The sequence below is a fragment of the Mustela lutreola genome, chromosome 1, assembly GCF_030435805.1.
Source record: "Mustela lutreola isolate mMusLut2 chromosome 1, mMusLut2.pri, whole genome shotgun sequence".
Taxonomy (NCBI): domain Eukaryota; kingdom Metazoa; phylum Chordata; class Mammalia; order Carnivora; family Mustelidae; genus Mustela; species Mustela lutreola.
This window is the reverse complement of record NC_081290.1, coordinates 289697646-289721829: the sequence shown is the minus strand read 5'-3', so window position 1 is coordinate 289721829 and position 24184 is coordinate 289697646. Positions and strand designations below refer to the sequence as shown.

The following is a 24184-nucleotide window of genomic DNA, read 5'->3' as shown; positions in this document are numbered from 1 at the left end:
CTGCCCTAGCAACCGTTGCTAAGGGGCGTGGCCGAGCCCGGAGGTTCCCGCGGACTCATGAATATTTTAGCATTCAAATAAGGCTCCGGCCTCGTTGCCATGGCGCCCCGGCCCGGCAACCCTGCCACCGGAAGAACGACCCCGAGTCGGAGTGAGCGCCCGGCAGCCGAGGGCGCCCAGGGCGGTGGCACCGGGACCGACCCCGCAGGTGAGAGCCAAGCACGCTTATGGGCCTTGGGCCGTCCCGGTGGTACCCCTAGATGCCCAGTCTGGTCCTTCAGGGGCCCCGCCCACAACCCTAGCCATGCTTCGAAGGGCTCAAGGCCCTGCGCCTGCGGGGGGAGGGAGGCAGGGACCCAGACTCTGCTCTGGGTGTTTCCATAGTGGGGACCTAGGAGGGGCCAGGCCCTGCCCTCTGAGCCCCTCTACTCTGAGGTGAAGGGGTGGAGTCGTGCAGGGGACCCGGAGAGCTGATGACCCAGGCCAGGGGTTGGCATTAGCCTGTGGACATAGGCCCGCAGGTTCCCAGCTGGGGAGGTGTGTGGGGCTCCCAGAGGGGCAGGGCAGGGTGGGAGCAGGGCCATGAATAGACAGTTCCAGCCAGGGCAGGAATGGGAGGGGACAGTGTTTACAAGGGAGCTGCGGCTACCAGCCCAGGCCTGGCTTCTTGGACCCCAAGACCCTTGGGCTAGACAGGACCAGTACGCGGGGCAGGGGCAGGGTAGGACCTCTAGCGATCCGCTGTCAGGCACAGAAGGGAAGGCAGTGCGCTCAGCTCACGATAATGCCCAGAGGCATCCTGGGACTACAGCCTGACCAGCCCATACATCCAAGGCTGGGATGAGAGCAGGCAGCGCTTCCCGGGAGGCACAGTGGCGGGGGCCCTTCTGCCAGGTTTGGGCTTTTCACCAGCTGGAGAAAGGCAGACAGCAGAGGGAACCTGTGGAAAGAAATCCTGCCTGGAAACCCTGTGAGTCTGTATGTTGGGGCTCACCTGCACGGCCTTGACCTCCTTGGACCCTCAGGGTACAGATCACTTTGCAGATGAGGCCACTGAGGCACACAGAGCCTGGGCAGCTTGTCCCAGGGCTCAGCAGCCCCTTCCAAGGCTTCTGCGAAAGCCCCGCTGGCTGCTCTCCCAGCCCCAGGCATGAGCGAGAGGGCACAGCTTAATGCATCCAGGGGGCTGAGAGAGGAGCAGTGCCGGCCTGTGCCCCCACCACACCCACCAATTCCTCCAGCGGGTGGGGGAGAGCCCCCCCTTCCACACATGCAGACACAGCAGGCAAGCACACTGCCCGCAGAGGGCCCACTCGTCTTGGGGTGCAGTGCTCACTCCAGAGAATAAGCTGAAGAACAGAACGTGTCAAACTTCTCAGGAAAGTAAATCCAGGAAGGGCAGGGTAAGACAGGTGCAGTGGTCAGCGAGGCCTCAACCCAAGTTGGAGGGAAGTGCCCAGATCATTCCAGGCAGACTTCTGGCTCTAACCCTAGAGATGGCTCCAGGGCCAGGGGTCAGGCCAGGCATCTGCACCTTTAAGGGGCAATTCCAGGCACGCCTCATGCAGGTGTCCAGGGACACACTGGACAACATCCCTTGGAGCCTGGGGCTGAGGGGGCTCCAGAGGGACAAGGTGCCAGGGAGGCCCACCTGTGAGAGACAGTACAGACTGATAGACCTGGGACCCCTTTTGGAGAGAGGATGGCATTAGTCACCACCTGACTGTTCCTCATCAGCCAGTCCAGGTCCCCCATCAGGATGATCAAAGGACCTGAGGGCCAGTGCCCATAGGGACAGCCCTGACCACCTCCACACCTGGCCCTATGGCCTCAGCCTGGCCTGTCCCAAATGCCCTGGCCAGGAGGCTACCATGGCTCTCTCCTGCAGGTGTCACCGAAGACACATGCTACTGCCTTGTCTGGATGTTTGACCCGTGGTGGGAAAAGGCAGCTGCCTCCAGGTGAGGGACTCAGTGGGCAGAGGGATGTGGGGAATGCTTGAGAGCCTGAGCCTGGGCCCCCAGGCCTGGAGATCATTGGTGGAGACACACAGCACAGGGCCTGAGCCAAGGGCTTGCTGCTGGCCCCCAGCTGACAGGGCGAACATGACCTGGGGCCTCCCCTCAGACGCACAGCCTGGGCAGGACCTCAGATAGGGGAGTTCCTGCTGTGGACCCTGAAAGATGGGTAGAAACACAAGGAGGTGACCCGCCCAGACCCCAGTGGGTGAGAGCTAAGGCTTAGTGGGCAATGGTGAGGCCACCACGAGTCCCCTGGCAGGCTGAGACCGAGTGAGTGAGAGCCCCTTCAGAGTCAGGCAGGGTGAGCCAGGCAGCCCCCAGAGCCTTGCTGCGCGCGGTCCCAGCCAGGGGGAAGAGCAAAGGCTTAGTGGCTTTGCCCTCTGCCTGTCCACGCAGGTTGGATGTGAATGGCCCAGGCCTGGGACAGAGCCCACGGGCCTCGGCCAAGCGCGGCCACGGTCCCGGTGCGGGAGCTGAGCTGGCAAGGCCTGCAGACCCCCGCCCACAGAGCAAGGACCCAGGCCGCCCCAGGGACAGGTGTGCCGAGGGGCTGGACGATGAGTCCCTGTCGCCTGCCCGGCTGGTGAGTGCTGAGGGGTGGAGGGCTTAGGCCACAGGGGTGTGATGGGGCAGCCTGGGGCACGTCCAGCCTGCGCTCCATCGGCAGCCCACCGAGCCCTGCCTGACTGAGGGCCGCTTTCAGCCCCGCTTCGTCCCCAGAACTGCCTCACCCTCAGGGCCAGCCCCAGGGGCCTGGTGACACCGATGGCCCCCAGGCACTCAGGACGCCCGAGGGCGTGAGCTCGGCAGGAACTCCCAAGTGTTCTCCTGGTGCCAGGAACCACTCCGTGAACCCCAGAAGCCCCCTGTTGGAGTAGCGCCGTTCTGGTGGGCGGCTGGGCGGCAGACAGCGCCAGGTGCATGGAAGGGGCAAACCTCCAGGAGTCAAGGAAAACCCAAGCAAAGAGAAGGTCCCCTGCCGTCCAGGGCGGGCTGGCGAAGCGGCGGCTGCTCCAGGGTCCCACTGACTGTGTCGGGGGCAGCTGGGGAAGGCTTTCTCCCAAACCTGGTGGGGGGGTTGCTGCTGCCCCCCACTCCCATCCTGTGGCCCACTGGGAGATGCAGAGCCTTCTTGACTCTAGGTTCCCACCCAGCAACCCCTCTGAGCAACTCCGCACCCACTGTTGGCCATGCTGAGGCGGCAGGTCCCACCGGGTCCGGCACTGCCCAGGGTCCAGGCACTGCCCAGGCAGCCCTCAGGCCCACACCCACCCTTGCACAGGGTAAGAAGGTGCAGTGCCTGGGGAGGGGTCCCTGGAGACTCAAAGGTGACATGCTCACCAGCATGCAGAAAGGAGCCTGGCTGCCTGAGGTCCCTGCCCACCTTCCTGACCAGCTGACTCACAGAAAAGCATCCCACTGATCAGGGAAGGTGGGAGCGACACTCCTGCCGGGCCCCCTCCCCAGGCTCCAAGCCAGCTCCTCTGTGTGCACGGCCCTTCAGCCATGCCCACAGGCCCCTACCTTCCCAGGGACTTGATCCAACTTGGAGTCCATCAGGACGGCCCTCCCACCAGCTGCTCAGCTGTGGGACAGAGACAGGCCCACCCCTGCACCGGCCAGCTCTGGAATCCCCGTCCCTCTGCACATATGAGGCCTGGTTCAGACACCACAGGTGGGCTTGTTAGAGGGGCCCTCCTGGAGCCACAGGGGACACCTGGCTGACCTGCGAAGGCACTCCGGGCACTGGCTGACCCATGCACAGAGCTGGGGTCTCATCTGCTGGACAGAGCAGCTGGCTGGGGACAGAACTCCCTTCTCCGGACAGCAGGACAGGGAGGGTCCAGCCTGGCCGTGCCGGGCAGTGCCAGGAGCAAGGTGCGGGTAGGGGCAGGCCCCCCCACCGCACCCTAGCTGGACCCGGAGGGGGACCAAGCCTTGTCACCCACCTGGAATCACACACTGGGAGCCAGGCCAGGAGCTGCACTTTCCTGGGGTTCACTGGACTCTCTGTTTCATTCCCTTTCCATTTTATGCTCGTTCGTGGAAGACAGTGCCCAACAGGGGGTGTCCCTGCAGAAGTGTGTATGGTCACTGTCTTCCTCAGACGGATGGTGGGGGATGTCCCTGCCGCTCAGAAGGCTTTGTACGGCCCGGGAGCCCTACAGAATCGGGCTAGTTGGGGTGCAAGCAGCTTCATGACTCTGTTCCCTCAGATCCGCTTGGACACCCCCATCATCCTCGGGGCAGCGCCTACCCACAGCACGTCAGGTGGGCCCTGCTGACACCGAGGCACCCCGCAGCTGTCCCTTGGGCGGCCTTCCCCAGCACCTGGGCCTGGCGCGTCTCCGTATCTGTCATCTGCGGACACACAACGCTGACCACAGACCGCCCAGGTTCTGGCTGCGATGAGGTGTCTGTCCTCAGGCTTGGGGTCTGCCCGGCAGGTTCCCACTGGGATCCAGGCTAAGGGGGCCATGTGGGGCAGCCCTGTTTATGGTCAACACCTGGGGGGAAGAAGCAGGTGAACCCAGGTGCACACTTGAGGGCTCCCTGGGCCAAGCCCAGCATGCATAAGGCCACCTGCTCTGGGGTCCGTGTTATCACTGGGCAGAAACAGACGACCGTTCGAATTCAGGGGAGCAGGGACAAGTGTGAGCAACGGTCCACCTGCCCCCACACCCCCCGAGCCTCCACACCGCCAAGTCCCCATTAACCACACATCAGGTGAGCCCAGCATCTTGGGAGAAAATGTTTGCATTGGGCACATCTGAAGAAGGATTCGGGCAAGCATGAAGCCCAGTGTGGCCCCACGGCCAGCCTGCACGGTGGGAACAGCAGGGTGACTCACCAGCCTCTCCCCCTTGAGGAGGGGTCTGGGGGCCCACTGGACACATGTTTGGGCCCCACGTGCTGGGAACACACTCTACCATAGATTGCTGTCCGTATCATGGCTTCTGTCCATCCTGGGGCCTCCTTCCTTCTCTGCCCAGCTCCTACCTGGAGAACATGGTCCCGAAAACCGGCGTTTCGGACGGTCCCTGTGAGCCCCAGTCTGGGCCGTGGCTCGCTGGTCAGAGGTCAGAGGTCACCACACCTGCTTTTCAACATGGTAGAGTCCAGTGACACCGGCTGCCAAGAGCCTGAGACGGGGTCTGGACACACCTCTCTGCGACTCAGCCACTGAAAACGGGGTCACCAGCTCCCTGGAGGCCTCCCCTGAGAGCCCCAGAGCCTCTGCAGGGGTAGCAGGCGCAGAGCACCCAGCCTGCTCCCAAGACAGACCCGCACAGTCACCCGTCCTGCCGGCCGATTGGAATGGGGAGATGACCTCATCTTCCAGCCCCGCGGTCCCACATCTCCGAGCGCCCTCCCTTCCCTCGGAGCCCTGTGTCTCCTGGAGCCTTACGTGGCGAGTTCCTCACGCACGTTTTCTGCCATCCGGCCACCCCCACGGGACACTCCATTGCCGCACGACGCCCACATCTGTCTTTTCAGCCCCAGCAGCGCTCACATCAGCCTCCCAAACCGGTCCTAAACCCTCTGTTATGTGGGGGCCCGTTCCCTGGGTCTCGCGGGGACACTGGCCCTCAGGCCCAACTCTGCAGATGCCCCCCGCCAAGCACGGGTACTGTCTCTTTTCATACCCCGCGCTCTCATCCCCCACCAGCCTGCGCCGTCTGCGGCTAAGGTCAGCAGAGACGAGGCAGGGAAATATGTGCCGCCTGTCCCAGCCCATGGCCAAGGGCAGGGACGTCACGGGGAGGGAGTGACCCCTGTCCAGTCCCCACGACTGACCCGTCATCGATTTCTGCAGCGGGCCCTGGCCCAGGTAGATGACCTTCGACTGGTGAGCATGCTGGAAATGTGTGTCAACACTCGTGAGAACAGCCTGGGAAACTTCGGTGAGAGCCCCTCCCTGGCCACGCCACGCCCTCCCTGGCCACGCCATGCCCTCCCTGGCCACGCCACGCCCCCGTCCACGCCACGCCCTGGCGAGCTCGGACTCCTCTCTGAGGGCCCATCCACCCCAGTGTGACCAGCCAGGCTCTGGTCTTTGTACCCCTGCACCCCGCGGACCTGCCCTGTGCCCTACGAGACTGCCCTGCACCCCACAGACCCTTCCTACACCCCGCGGGTCCACCTGCACCCCTCTTTAAGGGATCATGGGCTTTGGGGTACACGGGGACACCAGCCAGAGGCTTCTTGTGCTCTGGCACCCAGTGCTGCGAGCTGACAGAGGCGATGGTCTGGGGTGCCTGGGGCTGGCCCTGTGGCTCAGCGGCAGGACCCAAGCTGTGGTGACCCCACCCATGCCAATGAGGCTCCCCTGCTCCAAGCAGACTTGCGAGTCCCATGGCCTCTCGGCCTCCGGGTGGCCCACTCCACTCAGGCATACCTCCCGCACCCACCTGAGGCCGAGGCTGCACCAGGACAGCCCGGTGGGGCACGGATGCCTCCGGAGGGTGCTGAGAGGGGAGTTGCAGGAGTGCGGCCTGGTCACCCACCGTTCCCTCCCATGGCGCACAGGGGTGCACCTGCCCAACCTCAGCCAACTGAAGCTGAACGGCAGCTGCCTGGGCTCCGTGCGGTGAGTACCTCTCTGGCCAGGGGCGGAGGGTCCCCACAGAGGGGCTCCTAGGTGTCCTGCGGTGTCCCTCTCCCAGCCCTAATGCCCACACTTCCAGCCTGACTGCATTGGATACATGCAGCTTGTGTTACCCGCCCCCAGCTGGGTGGAGGTCCATGCCGCCCAGGTGGTCAGTGTCAGGCCGACCACCCAGGTCAACAGACTGTGGGGTGCCTGGGAGGTGCCCCCGACCTTCCGCAGAGGGTCCTGAGCCAGCAAGAGGTCTCTGGTGGGTGCCCCAATGCCACCCACGCCTTCAGGGTTTGGAGGCACCCCTGTACCACTTGGGCGGGGAGCCTGTGGGGGCTCAGGCTGGTCCCTGTCAGCCCTTGTGCCCAGCAAGACCAGCACGGCCTCACGTAAAACATGATAGCACTTTTTTTTTTAAGATTCTATTTATTTATTTGACAGAGACACAGCGAGAGAGGGAACACAAGGGGGAGAAGGAGAGGCAGAAGCAGGCCCCTGCTGAGGAGGGAGCCGGATGCGGGGCTCGACCCCAGGACCCCGGGATCCTGACCTGAGCCGAAGGCAGACACTTAACGGCTGAGCCACCCAGATGCCCCAACAGCACTTTAATAATCAATTTAAAAGACAAAATTCAAAACTAAGGATGAATGTCTTTTGTTTACCTCACTGGCTGGAAAGAACAAAGCCCAGTTACTCTCAGACAGTTTCAGGTGTTCAAGCAAAATGGGCTGCACAAAGACACCGCTGATTTGGGGCGCCCAGGTGGCTCAGTGGGTGAGGCGTCTGACTTTTGGTTTCAGCTCCGGTCCTGATCTCAAGCTCATGGGATCAAATCCCCCATGGGGCTCCCTGCTCAGCGGGGAGCCTGCTTCTCCCTCTGCCTCTGCTGCTCCCCCCGCTCAGGTGTTTACTCGCTCCCTCTCTCCAACAACTACGTCAGTAAAATCTTTAAAAAATCATCGAAAAGAATATAATAAAACACCTGAAGGCCTGGAAATGGAAGCAAAGAAAGCCAGAAGACCGCGTGGCCCCCAGAGCAGAGAAGCTGCGAGCGGGTGCCAGGGAGCCGCGGCCTGGCGCGTTCCCACCGAGGCCGTGGGAGCGTCTGGAAACGGGGCCTCGGAGACGCCCCACATGCGTGGTTAAGCAGTGTTCTGACAGCTTAATCGCATTTATCCTTCCTCGTGAAGCCGTACAAATTAGCTCAACGAGGAGTAAGGTACTTTGGGAGCACGAAAGCAGGAGGTCACAAGGAGCAGCAGAAGGGATTGAAGATTTAAGAAGTATGACCCACCACTTGTGACAACACAGAAAATTCAATTCCAGGAAAAATGATTCGATCATAAAGTACAAGAAAACCTGTTCTGTCCCTTAATGAGAACAGTGAGAAACATGATGAGTCTCGTGGTTCCTTCCGTTATCAAATGCTGAGGCTTGGCCACAGGACATTTGCTAATGTCCACGGGCTGAAGGTGGACAGAAGTCCGTAAACGGAAACTGATTGAGTCTGACAGTCCGGGAAGCTCCCGTCACGACTTAGCTGGTGACCGCCGCATTCAGGACGCTGGAATCGCAGGCAGGAGGGAAGCCTGGCTGGCCCGGGGAGGAGGGCACAGCTCCGGACCTCGGGGTCCAGACTGCGAGTCCCATGGTGGGCACAGCCATTACTTAAAAAAACAAAAATCAAATCTCAGGCAGGATATCAAGAACTAGAAAACAGTTTTCAACGTAGTGTCTGTCTGTCCAGTGGAAGCTGAGAGAGAACTTGGCCCGGGCCGGCTCGGAGAACGCTGCTTGCCGCCCGCTAACGAGTTGTTAACTGAGCCGTGTGTGTGTGTCTCCCACCGACGCCATCGGGGCTCGCTCCGCAGTCCCTCAGGAGGGGCCCGTCCGCTCGCTGCTTCCTGGTCCCTGCGTGGCCTGTCCGGGCTTCACACGGCAAGGCGCCTCCCCACCCCCGTGAACCCCCCGGGCCCACCTTCATCTGAGCCGAAACTTTCGTTTTGGTCTGTTGCATCGATTTTGCTTGGTGATCGGGGTCTTGCTGAAGAAGCTCCTTCCCACCCCAAAGTCAGGGGGCTGCGTTCTGCTTTTCCTCTTACTCACTTTCATGGTCTCGCCTTTTCCTCTCAGGTCTTTGCTCCAACTCACCTGTGAGGTCACCTTCGGTCATGGCGTGAGGCTGGGACCGTTTTCCCTGCTGCCGTGAAGTGGGTCTGTCTTCCCGACACCCTCTGCCCCGCGATCCCCACTCACCTGCGGGCTAGGGCGCCACTCTGCCCTTTAAGGGGCCCAGGAGTGGATGTGACTGCTGGCTCTCTGTCTCATCTGTTGGTCTGTCCCTGCCCCAAGGCCCCGCTTGGCGTTGGTGGGGCTCTGAGTCCAGTGATCCGCGTCTGATGCCCTCATCTCGGCTTCCTTTCCCCGGAGCAGCCCAGCTGCTCCTGAACAGGTGCCACACTTGGTTTACGAACCGATCTTGGGTCTCGCACACGGGACTCTGTCTGGAGTTCCTTTTGGGAATTACAGAAGATTCACGTGCTAACTTGGGTTATTTGCTAAGCTATCTTCATGCCCAAATATGCTCTCACTCTCCATTCCTGCGTTCTTTTATATGCTTAAGAGCATCTTTCAATTTGCCTGTGAAGCTTGTTATCAGTTACATTTCCGTGGCGAGTCACAGAAACCTGGGTCCAGCCGTGCTCTGGGCCAAACCCAGTTCTCAGTGCTGAGAAGCCCGACCCCCGTGGAGCCCATGAGAAGCCCAGCGCTGGCTCTTGGGCTCGGTTCATTCAGCCGGTCTCCCCACAGCGAGTGAGCCCGTGTCTGACTCCTGCATGCCCCTCCCAGGACCCGACGCATCCGCAGGCTCAGGCATCCCTTGCGCCAGTGGCCGGGGGGGAATGTCAGATTTCTGCTGAGCAAAACCCCACGAACTGGCGGCGGGAGTCATCCCTGCCCAGTCGGAGAGGCCGGAGGTCAGGATCGGGGTGGACAGCCACGGCTCCTTCCGAGGCTGAGCAGGAACCCACCTCATTCCCCTGTCCTCCTGTGGGGCTTTGCTGGCTGGCCTCCACGTTCCCTTGACGTGCAGACGCAGCCCAGTCTCTGCCATCTCGTCCATGCACCCTGGGTCTCCTGTTCATAAGGACCCAGATGGCACCAGCAGTACCATAAGGTAAATAAGCATAAGGACCCACCCCAGTATGAGCTCTTTTTTTTTTTTTTTTATTAACATATAATGTATTGTTAGCCCCAGGGAGTGTGAGCTCCTCTTAACGAACTATATCTGCAACAACAGCAGCTCAGAATAGGGTCACATCCTGGGCTGCCGGGGCTTAGGGCTTCAACACACGCACATCGGTGGGGGTGGGGGAGACACAATTCATCCTGTGACAGGGATGCGACCTCCTGTGTCTACTCGTAAGAACAAGCAGGTTCCCGGCATCCTTCCTATGTTTCTTTGGGCAGAACCGTGGCATGTGCACACCCTTGAACACCAGCTGCTTGGAGGACCATGGAACTGGAACTGGTGTGGGCTCACCAGGACCCGCCCCCCCACCTTCCCCACGGCCACTTGGAATGGGGCAGGACACCCACACTCTATGAAGCAAAAGTTCCCTTAAACCAGAACGAAGTAATTCCCAGACATTTACAGTAGTTTTATAATCATGAGTGAGGTCCTGTCCCTGCTGCATTTTCTGGTTGACTCTTACAAGCATACAGAAACATTATGTTGATTTGGAAAACATTTTTTTTTAAGATTTTATTTATTTATTTGACAGGCAGAGATCCCAGTAGACAGAGAGGCAGGCAGAGAGAGAGGAGGAAGCAGGCTCCCCGCCAAGCAGAGAGCCCGACACGGGACTCGATCCCAGGACCCTGAGATCATGACCCGAGCCGAAGGCAGAGGCTCAACCCACTGAGCCACCCAGGCGCCCTGGAAAACATTTTTTTTTTTTTAAGATTTTTCTTTTTTACTTATTTGACACAGAGAAATCCCAAGTAGGCAGAGAGGCAGGCAGAGAGAGAGGAGGAAGCAGGCTCCCCACTAAGCAGAGAGCCCGATGCGGGATTCAATCCCAGGACCCCGAGAACATGACCTGAGCTGAAGGCAGAGGCTTAACCCACTGAGCCACCCAGGCGCCCCCAGAACACTTTTTTTTTTCAAGATTTTATTTATTTATGACAGAGAGACACAGCGAGAGAGGGAACACAAGCAGGAGCGGGAGAGGGAGAAGCAGGCTTCCCTCAGAGCAGGGAGCCCGATGCAAGGCTGGATCCCAGGACCCCGGGGATCATGACCTGAGCTGAAGGCAGACACGTAACCCACTGAGCCCCCCAGGTGCCCCCAGAACACATGGTTTAAATCAGTGAAACACGGCTGAGTTTCCCAACGGGCTTTGTATCTGGCAATAGTGCATCTTCATTTTCTCCTTAGTAAAACTGCCAAGCTCGTATTAATTCAAAAGTGTGTTAATTCCGTTGGAGTCTCTGTCTTGGTGAGGGTCTGATCAGCATGTCGAGGGCCGTCTTTCACTTCCAGCCCGCATGCTTCGTCCTCGTGCCTTCTAGCACGGTCTTCAGTATCAGCAAGACAGCCGCAGGCACCGTTGGTGTGCGTTTTACCTGAATGGGTGTGTGTGTGTGAGTGTCTGTGCCCCGTCAGCACGGTCAGACACCGGTGAGTCGCCTCGAGGCCCCCAGGGCACGGGGCACACTCAATCGCCAAACATGCAACTACGATTCGCTGGGCATTTTCATGCCTGCATTCGCGACGGACGCCCCTTTGCCCCCCGCCCCCAGCGTTGTGCGTCTCTGGCGCCGGCGTCAAGGCCCGACCCCTCTTCTGGCTCTTTCCGGCTGCTCTAATTTCCAAACTTCTTGTATGAGAAATCGTTGTGCAAGATCGAGAGCGCCTGTTCCATGATGGCTCGTTAGAACTTACTCTCAAAGACAGTCCGGACCTGAGGACGCAGAGCGTTGCCGGGGAGGCCGGCGTCCAGTGTCCCTCTTCTTCGGGTGCTGCTTTCTCTGGTTCCAAAACAGTGGGCATGCACTCTGCTTGCAGGGAGCTCCTGCTTCTTCATTACTGCTCTGCCGGCGGCTCCCCTCCTCTCAGATGCTGCTGGTCAGTCATCCTTCTTCCCCGTCGTCAGGCTGGAGGTCGTCCATTAACGTCCGGAAGAACGCAGTCTGGGCTCCGACAGCGTCGCCACGTTCCGTCTGGCTGTCACGACTTTCATCCTGGCCTTCATTATGTCTCCTCTTCCTGTTCTTTTTGCGGTTTGGTGGTGTTCTTTTTCTAGCCCTTGGAGCTAAAGGCCCAGCTTCATCGTTGTAACACTTTCACTGTTTTTTGGGTAAATGTGTGGAAGGCTCTTTCTCTTTACGTACCCCTTCAGGCAGGGTTCACAGATTTTGAATGCTTTGTTGTCAGTAGTTCTAAATATTTGGTAATTTTCCTATTTAATGTGAGATGAGGCAACATCTACTAGTTATTCCCCAATCTGTATCTTCCATAAAAAGGGGACTCCCCATTTTCAGCTGGGCTGAAAGTCTTCTTTTATGCCCAGACTCTCCAGCAGCACAGACAGAACGAAACAATAACAGCGGCTCAAACATGAAGACAGACTTGACGGCAAAACTGCGGGAGGCCTTGTCGAGAGGCACGGGGGCGCCTGGGGGCTCAGTGGGTGAAGCCTCTGCCTTCAGCTCAGGTCATGATCACATGACTGCAGGGTCCTGGGATCCAGCCCCGCATCGGGCTCTCTGCTCGGCGGGGAGACTGCTTCCCCATCTCTCTCTGCCTCCTTGTGATCTCTGTCTGTCAAATGAATAAATACAATCTTTACAAAAGAAAGGGAGATCGCACAGGAGACAGGAATGACAACCACGAGCCCAGCTCTCCATCCGTGCACAGAGTCTGGGGGAACCCGTGGGACGGAGGGCCTGACCCGTGCATCCGCTGCCGAAGGAGTTGGAAACCACAGAACAGAACGGAAGCTCAAAGACTCAGGAAAACTCATTGGGCATAAAAGAAGACTTTCAACTCCAGACTGGAAGAAGGCATCGGAAGCAACCGGCCAGCAGCACACCGAACAAACTCGCCCACGTGAGGATGGCTCTCGGAGGCGGCCGAGGAGATAGACTGCCTCGTCCTTCAGGAAGAGGAGGAATGATGTCTTCCTGAGTCTGCGCCACAGAGACACTCAAAACCAGACGACAGGACTGTGGAAAAGAGGCATGAACCGGGACCTGCATGCGCAGCCAGCGGCTCTGAGGGAGTGAGACCAAGGACAATCACTGGGTCAAATTAACCCTCTTGAAGAAGTCCCTGGACACAAATCTCAGCCAGTTCAGAGGCAGCAGGAAAATCCACTTGGGGCAACAGGCTGTGGATACACGGGGCGTCTCGGTAACTGGGAGGCACAGACTAAGGGGTCCTGGAGGCTAGGGGACGCTGGTCAGGTGGGAAGTGGGTCAGACGTCCCTGGGGAGCGTGTGCACTGGAAGAGGGGCCCCGCGCATGTCATCATGTGTCACGTGGGCACTTGAGCGGGGCGGGGGAATGGCGAGGGCCAAGTGTCCCGTGCGAGGGTGCAGGGTGCGCCCCGGGGAACACGGGGAGACATGCAGCCCGCCCCAGTGTGGGGCACGTGCCAGCGTGGGCGCCGGCACAGGTCCGCTCTGCCCCCAGCGCCGCCCCCCACCCCCTCGTGCCCCTGCAGGGGAGCCGCCCACGCCAGGGCCCCCAGTGGCTCAGCTCTTCCCCGCAGGATTCCACACCGAGGCTCCCAACCTGAATGCCCGAGAAGCTATTAATAGTATAATCGGAATGCCAGGGGCTCTGCAGCACGAGAGGGAAAGGTCAAAACGAAGGGTCCCGGAGGACACCAACAGGGCAGGGAGGGGCGTAGGACTTCCAGACTCCTTCAGCCCATACGGTGAGCCCCACAGAAGACGGGGCGTCTCGATATCTTCAGAACCAGCAGAGCAGCGTGAGAAAGGGTCAGAAAGCGATCAGACTCCTCAGACGCTAACTTGAGAAGACACCGTCGGGGCCAGGCTGGAGTGAGGAAATGACCCAGAACGCGGAGGGAAAGGCCGCAACCGGTAAAGGGGACAGAGAAGACAATGGTAGGGGGTCGTTCTCAGAGGACCAACACTGAGCGGCAGAGCTCCCTGCGTGAAAACAGGGAGCACGGACAGGGGAGACACAGAAGAAACGCCATCAAGACCATCCCAGAAGCCAATCAGAAGGACCTGAGCACCGGACCGGCGCCCTGTCAGGGGACACTGAGGACAAGAGGACCCCACAGGCAGAGGTGGGGTCCAAAGAGCCCTGGCCTGCCCATCCACAGCGGAGCGCGAGGTGGCAAGGACAAGTCCAGGGCTTGGGCAGGGGCCTGGCCGTGGCAGGGGTGGAGGAGGTCCTGCGGGCAGAGCTGGCTGCTGGAGGGTCTGTATGTGGGGAAGCCGTCCACAAGAAAGGCCAAACAGACGAAGGGAGAAGCTCCTGGGCTGACCCCACTGGGGAAGGGGCCGCCTTGCCCACCCCCACTGCAATGGGCAGCAGGTGGGGCCCAGCCAAGCTGTCCAATGTAGGTACCACCCCCCGACCCCCCACCACCAGCCTCAGGCCCTCCAGGGGCAGAAGAAAGCGGATTCAGCCCATGCTTGAGACCAAGAAGTGGCAGCAAAGAGGGAATGCAGGGGGGCAGGGGCTCCAGGGGCCCCTTCCGTGGCCTGGAGGGTACCACACATGAGCCACGGCTCACAGGCACCCCTGCACCTGGAGAGAGCCAGGGGTGGGTGGTGGATGGGCATGAGGCGTGGCACAGGGCCTTCATGGACACGGACTTGGCCCTCCAGCCCTAGACAGTGCTGACCAGCCAACCCTACCCTCTACAGAGACCTGGGCACTTCCCTGGCCCACTTGCAGGTGCTGTGGCTGGCTCGCTGCGGCCTGACCGACCTGGACGGCATTGGCTCCTTCCTGGCCCTGAAGGTGAGTCTTTGGTGCCCTGGGCTGGGGAGACGGTGCCCGGCCAAGTCCCGGCTGAGCCCCCTGACGCCCTAGGAACTCTACGTCTCCTACAACAACGTCTCAGACCTGAGCCCGCTGTGCCTGCTGGAGCAGCTGGAGGTGCTGGACCTGGAGGGCAATAGTGTGGAGGACCTGGGGCAGGTGTGCTACCTGCGGCTGTGCCCGAGGCTGGCCACACTCACCCTGGAGGGCAACCCGGTGTGCCTGCGGCCGGGGCCCAGCCCTTCCAACAAGGTGTGTGTCTGGGCCCCCAGCAGCACGTGCACCGGAGGGGGAGGCACTCTGGGGTCCCCCGCGGTCCCAGCGGCCCCTCTGCCCACCTGAGCACGGGCCACATCCAGGCTGGGCAACAGGGGCAAGCCCAGGGCACATCTGCAGGGCACAGCCCGCCTGCACCTGGAACTTGCCCACCATAATAACGCTCATCCTCTTGTATCGCTGGGGACCCTCTGGGCCCCAACCAGACCCCACAGAGCCCCCAGCCCGTAACAGCCCTGTGGGGTCTGTTCAGACAGCACACGGACTCGCGCACGTGCGCAGGCACGCCGGCGGAACCCTCTCCATCCCCTGCAGGCCTGGGCGTGCCCCCAGTGGGAATGCACTCACACCTGGGGGCTCACCACAACCTCCACAGCCGCACCCCCCAGCACTGCCCATGCACACCTGGCGCTCACGCTTCCTGCCCTGAGAGGCGCGGCGCCGTGCGGGGTGGGGGGGGCATGTAAGGTGGCTGCCCAGCTGGGCCGCAGCTCTGAGCTCAGGGCAGTCCCCCAGGCCAGAGGACACCACTAGGCCCTGGCTGTGAGCCTGGAGAGTGAGCTTGCATGCGGGTGGGAGCCCAGGGTCCCCAGAGTCCCTGCTGGCTCAGAGTGACCCAGGCCAGCCCGGCAGGGTGGGGTGGCATCGCCAACCCTCAGCTCCCCTGCCTTGCCCACAGAGGGCCTGGAGAAAGCCCCACAGGCCAGAGCTGGCCTGAAGGGCCCCCCGGACCCAGGCCTGCCGCACCCTCCCCCCTGCAGGTGCTCCGGGGCTACAACTACCGGACGGAGGTGCGGAAGCGAATCCCCCAGCTGCGGGTCCTGGACGAGGTGCCGGCTGCGCACCCAGGCCAGTCGGCCTCCTGGAAGCCGGGCCAGGACTGGCTCCTGGTGAAGGAAGCCATCAAGGCGGGCAGCGTCCTGGACGGCCTACTCCCTGGGCTGGGTACGGCAGCCTCTCACCAGCCCTCTGGCAAGGGCTGCCTCACCCAGCCTGGACCCCTTCCTGGCTGAGCTCCAGAAGAGGTTGCCAGCCCCCACCATCCCCAGGGAGAGAGCTCTATACCCCCAGCACCCCCCTAGGCCTCGTAGAGACGGAGAGCCGCATCTCATATCCCTTCTTGGCCTTCACCTTTTGTTCCCAGAGCCCTGCACGCTTGGCCCCAGGCCATGAGCAGCACCTGGTGGGGCGCGGACCTCCAGCCAAGAGATGCTGGGTGGCAGGGTCCCTGGTCTGTGGACAGTTCTGGCGGGGGGTGGGGCTCTTGGGCTGGCCAGCTGGTGTGGGTTTCCATGACCTCTGATTTTGACCCTCGGACAGATTGTCCCCACGGAGCCCCCATTCAGAGACTCAGCTCCAAGCTCTCCTTGCCTGAGACCCAGCCATGGGCCCCCGGGCCATGGCCTCTCTCCGTACTGGTCAGTGGGGGTCCCCTGCCTGAAAGCCTGCTTCCCAAGGACCCAGCTCCAGAGGGGGACACAAGCAACCTCACCCATGGTAAGGAACCCATCTCAGCACGAAGCTGACCCTGTAGCCCTCAAGCCCAAAGCAGACCTGGCCACACCCTCTTCCGCAGGGGCTAGTCGAGTCCTCTGCGGGAACCCCACCAAAGGCCTGTGGGAGCGTCGGCACCAGTGCCAGGTAGGCCTGCTATCCACAGCTGGGTCAGGACTCCAGGACATCTGCAGGGGACCGGTATCCCAACCTGACAGTCCCCTGCCCCACAGCCACTGCCGGCCAGAGGCTCCAGCTCTCTTACAGCAGCCAGAGCAGCCCTTCTGTCTTCAGGGGGCTCCCCGCCCAGCCCCCCTGATGGCTGTGACCTCAAGCCAGCCCCCTCTCTCGCCAGGCCTGGCCGGTTCCAGAGCAGCTACGCCCACCCAGACTGAAGGACCCGGCTGCCGGTGCCCCCAGCCCAGGGCCCGATCCTGCGGAGAGCAGTGAATCCCCAGCCTTGGCTAGTCTTCCGGCCTACAGGGAGCTGCGCCTGCGGTGAGTAGCCCCCCACCGCAATCAAGACCCACCATCGCGTGTCCTATGCGGTGGGAGGTCGTGGCCGGGGAAAGCCTTGGTACCAGGTGGGCAGGAGGAGCGGGCCACGGGAGCCTGAGGTTGGGGGATCAGCCCAGGGGCACACTCATCTGGGACGGGCTCTAAGGGCAGGGCTGCAGGCCCCTCCCCCCACTCTAGCCCCCTCCCTGGTAGGTCCCTGGAGCCCCAGCGGGAAGGTGCCGTAGCCCCCCGTGGCCCACGGAAGGACCAGTCTAGGCCCAAGACTCCCTCCGGCACCCTATGCCCGGCCCCAGGTATCGAGTGACCCCACACACTGCCCCACACCAGCATTCATCAGCTTGGGCCCCTTCCCCAGCGGGACTCAGGGCAGTCCTCTCCTGAGGGGGGCACTGCTTACACTCAAGAGCTTCCAGCCCCAAGTCCTCCTCCCTGAGCCCACGGGGTCACGGGGGTTGTGAGGGGGGAGTCTGGACCGGAAGTGGGCAGGGTGACGATGAGTGGCCAGGACAGGCCCCCTGGGCAGGGAGCAGAGCACAGGCCAATGCAGAAAGAGGCCACCAGATGGGCCGGGAGACTATGGAGGGAGGGTGCTGCCCTTACTCTGCTCCCGGGGCCTGTGCTGGGCTCAGAACACTGGCTCCAGACAGAGCACGGCTGAGTGGGACAAACACAGGAAGGACCGCAAGCCTATGGAGGCTTCCCAAAAGAAGGGTCAGGATTGACTGGTCGAACGGAGTGGGCACGCCTGGGAAGAGGGGTCTTGTAAGCAGGGGCTTTGGCTGAATGGCCCTCCTTTGTGGTGGGGAATCAAAAGGGCCAGGACGGAACAGGGACACGACAGACAGAGCCTCTGGCCTCCATGTGCTGGCAGGTGCCTGGGGGGAGGGGCCAGAGAGGGTGGGCCCTGAGACCAGCTAGTCAAGGGCGGTCAGTTATGGGGGGAGGGGGCTTGAGGGAGAACAGGCAGGGCAGCCTGATGAAGGAGTGATGACAGACAGTGGGGACTCAGGGAGAAAAGGTACCAGAGCCTCCTACTCCAGGCCAGGTCCAAGTAGGCACAGGGCGACCATGGCTATTCCATCCAGTTTGCCCGGCGTTGGGGGGGCAGGGGGAGGTGCCAGGGCTCACTCTATAGAGAGGCTTAGAACCTGGCCCGGGGACACCCTTGGGGCTGGGATCCAGTGACCCAAAACCAGAACCCAGGTTTTGTGGCCTCTGCATCCCCAGCAACTATCAGCCGTCACAGGGCTGCAGAGACACAGCTTCCCAGGGGGGCAGAGGAAATGGAAGAGGGGGGGGGCGGCGGCCTAGGGGGAGGAGCCACATGGACATTGCCACCTTGCCTGTGGTGACCCCCACCACACCTAGTGATCCCTGTGGGGTCCCTTGTCTGACATGTTGTCTTTCCTTGTTCTCCAGAGCCTTCCAGGACCTTGGGCTATAACCTGACACCCTCTCCCCCCAAGATGCCCATGCCTTCTGATTCTAGCAGCCCCTCCTGGGGCTCCACCGGCCTGCAGTCCGGGAGGCGGAGGCTCAGAGCCCTGTGTAGTTTAGGGCCTGGCCTGGGGCAAAGGCCTGGCCTAGGGCAGGGATTGGCTACAGTGACGGCAGCTCTGAGAGCCCTGGAGGTGACTTCAGGCCCAAGCATTCCAGCCCAAGGATGTCCAGCCCCAAAGCCAGCAACAGATCCAGCAGCCAGACCCCCTGGCCTCCCGTGCTTGCCGCACCTGAACCCTATCACCCCAGCCCAGTTCCACCCCTAGTGTACTGCCAAGGGCCAAGGAGCCCCAATGTGGTTGTGGGAGCCCCATGTGAACTCTGGCTTCATGGAACACAGAGCATCTTGGGGGGGGTGTTGGGGGATGGGTAATGGGCTTGAGGAAGGAGAGACCCTTCTTGGTGGCGGGGAGTCGGGAGTTGGGATCTCCAGCTGCAGGCACAAGAAAGAGCCCAGGCTAAGAGAGCGCAGGTCCCCAGCACAGGCCCAGCTGCCGGCTCCTTCCAGGGAGGCCCACCAGCTCTCTGGCAGGCCCCCTCCAGATGCCAGGGTGCGGCCAGGCCTCCCATCCCCGGGGGGTGGGGGGTCATTTGCGCAGTTCCTCGCCCACGCAGGGATGGGGGAGGGTATCCCAAAACCAAGCAAACCCTTCTCGACTCTCAGGTGTATATGAATGCGCTTTACTTCGTAGGCGACGTTGGCTCAATAAACGCTGCCGCCAGCACGGCCCGCCTCCCCCGCCTCTCTCCCAGCGCCGCCCCCTCAGCCCCGGCGTCCGCCGGCGCAGCCTACAGCCGCGCTCTCCCGGCGGCGGTGACCGGCGGGCAGGGGAGGAAGCGGAAGCCGTATCTGCTCTCAGCCGCGCTCTGCACCGACAACGCCACCATTGGGCAGCCCCGGTCCACGCCCTTGCAGCACACCTGGGGGCGCGGAGCCTCAGAGGCGCGCGGGGCCAGGGCGGGGGCCTGCGCGGAGGAGGGGGCACGGCCGGGAATGGGAGGAGGCCAAGGGGCGCGCGCACGCACTCACCCGGACCCCGGGCTCCTTCCTAGCCTGGCAGTCCTCGAGGCGCAGCCCGGCCTCTGCGGGGAACAATGACCGCGTGGGAGGGGGGGTCCGGCCGGCCTCCCCCTCCTCGCCCGCCCGCCCGCCGCGCACCGCGCGCTCACCGGGGATGGTGGGCAGGAGCTCCGGCGCCGGCGCCTCGGCGGACGGCGCTGGCACCGCCCGCGGGCGGAAGGTCTTGCTGGCGCTCAGCCGGGGGAAGAGGCCTCGCGTCCTGGTGGGGCGAGGGGCTCGTGAGATCCGAAGCCCGCCTGCGGGAAGGGGTGGGGGTGGGGGGCTGCGGAGCCTGGAGAGGCCGGGACCTGGGGAAGCAGGGACCCGCGGAGCCCACGTGGGCCTCCGCCGTCTGGCCGGGGCCTCCTGCACCCTGCCTGCCCGCAGCTGCCGAGGGCCGGGCCTCTGCGTGCCGGTGTCAGCCACCAGCCCGGCCTCTGAGAGCGGGAAGCGGTCTATGGACAAATCGGTGTTGTCAGCGAAGATCCTCGAGGCGGGGGACACGCAGTGGGCGGCCCGATGCTCGCTCAGGACCTACGGGCCGGCCGGGAGAGGCACGGGGGTCACCTCCGTCCACCGGGGCTCACTCCCACCCCACCTCTAGCTGGGATGCACACTGACCTCGCCCTTGGGGTTCAGGAGGAGAGTCACACAGCCCCGGCTAGAGTGGAAGTGCACGGGCTCCTGGCCCAAGGACGAGGGCAGGTGCTTCTTCATGCTGCGGGGCCCCTCGCCCCAAACCTGGTGGACATGGCCAGGGGGTGGGTGAGCAGCGGTGCGGGCCTGAGCCGAGGCCACCGCGGGGTTGGGGGGGGGGCGGAGGAGCGCACCGTGACGTGGTGGCGCGGAGGCAGCAGCGTGCGGGGTGGGAAGCGGTACATGCACACAGGAAAGCCGCGTTCCCGCTGCTGCAGCGTGAGGCCACCCAGGTCCGCGGTCTCCTCCGGCGACTGGTTGAGGACACGCACGAACCTCTCCCGGGCACTGACTGCCACAATCTTCAGGCAGGAACACCCTGGGCTGGGGGGAGGTGTGAGGAGGGTAGGTGCGCTACGCAGAGAGGCTTGGCCACCCCTCCAGTGCGTCCTGGTTGGAGACCCCCTCCTGCCAGGACCCCGCCGGGTCACCCCTCACCTCCAGGGGCACCCTGAATGCGGGTGCTCAGAAGCTACACAGGGCTCCCCGGTCAGGGTCAGGACTGTACTACCTGGCTGGTCCCGCTGAGCCATCCTGAGATCCAGGAAAAGACCTGTTGGAAGGGGCACCCCGTACACTGCACGCACTGTGGACATCTCCTGCGAGGCCAGACTGATGCTCAGCACCCCACAGGTGCACTGGGGAGAGGCACAGCTCTGGAGCTCAGATCCAGAGCAGGAAGGCTGGACCCGGGAGGCTGAGGGAAGCAGAGGGAGAACTCCCAAGTACGGGGGGTTGGGTGGATAGCCAGAGTGCACAGGCAGCAGCAGGTACCCTCCAAGACCACCCTAAGCCCCAGGGATGAGACTGCAGTGGCCTCAGCGACCTTGCTCCGGGCGGTCATGAATACCGAGCTGTTGGGGGACATGCTATTAGGGCTTTGGGCAGAGATCACAGCCTTGCAGGGGGTCAGTAACTGGGGAAAGCTGCTATGCCCCACCTCCAGACTGTGCCTGCATTTCCCTGCTGAGGCTCCTGGAGCTGGCCACCGTTAGCTCCTCACGGCTTGGCGCACACGGGGGGTGCCCTGTCACCTTCCGCACACAATAACACTCAGCCAGCTGGCCACTGCTGGAGTCGGAGTCCGCGCCCCCGGAGCTGCTCGTGCCCTTGAAGGGCAGGGAACTCCACTCGACACTCTTGAGACGCTGCTCTGTCCCCGATCTGCGCAGCTCCGAGCTCCACTCGCTCGACAGTGGGGCCTTTGGGGGTGGCAGGGGCCGTGGGTGCCTGTGGGCCACAGTCTGCTGATCGGCTTGCGGCGGCTGCCTTTGACTTCTAAACCCCAGCCCCACGCCCATCTAGCCCCCCCCCAGGGGGTGGGGTACCCTGGTACCCGGGGGTGGGGAGAGGGGAAGGGGCTCCTGGAAGGTCCGTGAGGGCTCAGGAGCCCTTTCCCCTCACTGTGAACCCCATCCGACAGATGGGAGAGCTGACCTTGGAAGGTGAAAGTGACTTGCCCACGGACACTAAGGGTAGAACTTGGACTCTGGTCCACATATGCCAAGGCACTTCCCGCCCCCCACCCCGCACCCCTGGAGGAGTGCACAAGGAGCAGTTACTTCGGGTCTGAGCTGGACTCCATGTTGCTGAAGAGGTTGGGATACCGCTGGGCAATGCTGTTCCAGTCCACGTCCTCCAGCCGGAAACCCTGGTCACGAAGCAACAGGCACATGGCCCTCCCCTCCCACAAGGCTGCTGGCTATGAGAGCACGTAGGGGACCTTGCTCAGCTCTCTTACCTCCCCAGTGGAGGGGCCCTGTTCACTCTCAGAGACGTCGTTGAAGTCCATCAGGGTTTCTGCAGTGACCACCTGCGCACGGGGAGCGGAGACCAGTGGGCAGGGGCTGGGGAAGAGAGGCGCTCTCCTTTGACCTCGCTAGGCACAGGTTCACAGTGGGTCAGGTGGGTGGAACCAGGGGGTCCCTCCCTGCCCCGTGGTCCTGAGGGGAGACAGGCTTCCCAGGCAGGCCAGCCCCACCAAAGGACCGGCAGGAGAGACAATGGTTACCCAGGGGCCATCCAAGGAGGGCTGGGGAGGAGAACGCAGGAGGCGAGTGCGTGGGCCGAGCAGGGCGTACCTCCACACTGCCGGTGGAGGAGCGCAGTATGCGCCCCACCCAGGAGGAGCGGGCCAGCTGCAGGAGGCAGGACTTCTGGAAGGCCTGCAGCTCAGCCTCCAGCTGCTGCATGGTGGTCGCGGTCTGCAGCAGACGTTCCTCCAGCTGGGTCTTCTCCTGCTCCCGGAGAGTGCATAGGTGCGCAGGGTCTTCTCCAGCTGCTGACCCCCCAAGGCCAACCCCTACCTGGGCCTTGCCCCTCACCCCAGCTTGGGTCCCCTCCCCGACTCCCTGGTCCCTCCTGCCCCTCACCAGCTGGGCCTGTTCCTTCTGCTTTTTCAAGTCCAGAGTCAGCTTTTGGACCTGATTTTGCAGGAACTTTTCCTGATTACGTGCACTCCTGGGGGAAGGGGCAATCATAGCAGCCCCTGCCTCGAGGTCAGCAGCCAAGGAAGGGAGGAGGGGCCCCTCTTTCCTGACACTGGCGGCCCAAGGGCATAGGGTTCCAGTGAGCCAGGCCAAGTCTGGCTCTGAGAGGTCTGGGCTGCAGGTGGGGTCTAGATGCAGCGACTCCCAGTGCGTTCGGAGTCAGGGTAGAGGGCCAGGCTTCGAGTGAGGCTTAAGGCCAGAGTAAGAAGTTACAATGTCAGTCAGGACCGGTGGTTGGGGATGGGGATCAGACAAAAACCAGTTCGGGCCAGGACAGAGGCAGGGTTGGGCTGGGGAACTAGTACTTTGCTGGTCACCTCTCAGGTGGAAGTCCAGCCACCTCACGCAGGACGTGGCAGTGCCGGGCATCCTGGCGGTTCTGGACAGCCCACCGCAGAGCCTGGATCTCCAGCTCCCGTTGGCCCCACAGCAGCCGCAAGGTGCGAGTGTCTAGAGACTCAGGGGCCAACCTGCAATGCCAGTGATCAGGCCCTGTCCCCTAGCTGGCCAGGCCCAAGTGGCTGGCCACCCATCCCTCCCTTCCTTACTGTAGGTTGACGGAGAAGACCACCCGTGTAGAGCTGGGCTTGGTGTCCTGTGTGCATGTGGGACCCCCCGGCTCTTGAGGTGTGCCCACAGGAGGCTCCAGGTGGGCGCGGACCGGCTCTTGGTCCACCTGGGATAAGGGAGCCTTTTTCTCGGCTCCTTCATCCTCTTGGCAAGACTCAGGCGCCATTCTCGGTGTTCCTGGGGGAGCTGCGAGAGACGGTAGGGCTGTCATCCTTGTGTCCTCTGTTTGGCTACGCCTGCGGGGCTCTCCTTAGAAGGCCATGCGTGTGTGTGTAAGTCTAACAGCCCTAGACAGCACCACACCATGTGTGTTTGCATGCGTGTGCACATACCCCACAGAACACTAGACTGCTGGTCACATGTGTGCCCACATCTGTATATTTCTGACCAGGACAAGGCAGCAAGCAGGTCACCCCCAGGCAACATGTCACCTGAGTGGACATTTCCTGTTGTCATCCCCATCACCCCTGCCTTCTAGGACCTGAGGTCCTATCCCTCAACCTAGAGCAAGAGTCCCCAGAGGGACTGGTCCTTTGCCTGTGATGCCCCCAGGCCCAGGGCCTTACCCCAAACACTCTCCTGAGGCCTGAAATCCAAGTGGGCCTAGGGAAAGAAAGGCTCTAGAGTGTTGCCATGGATACCAGCACCCAGAAGGGGAGGGGCTGTTTGTTACCAGGAGCTTCCAGGGAAACCCCAGACCAGGGCCCTTAGTGAGCCTTGGGCCCACCTCCCGACCCAGCGGGAAGGAGAAACTGGAAGGCTGGGTCGTTGCCCAGGTGGCCTTCGCAGGCTCAGGGGACCATGGAGCAAGGAGCAGGCCCTGCGATGGTCACACACTCAGTCTGCCACCCCAGCCAACCTTGGGGAGGCTCCCATAGTCCTCACTGTGGCAGCAGGCAGGTACTGGGGGCACGGCTGCCTGGTGTA

General features: G+C 62.3%; 2 protein-coding genes across 4 annotated transcripts; one reads left to right on the top strand and one right to left on the bottom strand.

Moving 5' to 3' along the window:
- Window positions 1-145: 145 nt before the first annotated feature.
- LRRC56 (leucine rich repeat containing 56) lies at window positions 146-19167 on the top strand. The gene is given in 14 exon segments (XM_059152676.1): window positions 146-208; window positions 1889-1961; window positions 2418-2519; window positions 2522-2604; window positions 5839-5926; window positions 6552-6612; window positions 14536-14632; window positions 14705-14905; window positions 15691-15874; window positions 16250-16426; window positions 16506-16570; window positions 16779-16921; window positions 17120-17235; window positions 18362-19167. Coding segments are annotated over 12 exon segments (1653 nt in total). The 5' UTR covers window positions 146-208; window positions 1889-1961; window positions 2418-2428; the 3' UTR covers window positions 18709-19167.
- On the bottom strand, window positions 19110-24091 carry LMNTD2 (lamin tail domain containing 2). 3 transcript variants are annotated; one of them, XM_059152656.1, is made up of 13 exons: window positions 23824-24091; window positions 23236-23443; window positions 23005-23157; window positions 22280-22658; window positions 21940-22011; window positions 21761-21849; window positions 21139-21428; window positions 20710-20797; window positions 20333-20522; window positions 20124-20243; window positions 19613-20036; window positions 19473-19525; window positions 19110-19363 (listed from the first exon to the last, which is right to left on the bottom strand). In XM_059152656.1, the coding sequence occupies exons 2-13, from the start codon at window positions 23421-23423 to the stop codon at window positions 19232-19234; spliced, it is 2178 nt and encodes a 725-aa protein (XP_059008639.1). In that variant the 5' UTR covers window positions 23424-23443; window positions 23824-24091; the 3' UTR covers window positions 19110-19231. The 3 variants fall into 3 exon arrangements, with proteins under 3 accessions (XP_059008639.1, XP_059008633.1, XP_059008646.1); XM_059152663.1 differs by having other exon boundaries at window positions 19111-19363; window positions 22280-22435; window positions 22571-22658; window positions 23236-24091; XM_059152650.1 differs by having other exon boundaries at window positions 23236-24091.
- Between the last annotated feature and the right edge of the window lie 93 nt (window positions 24092-24184).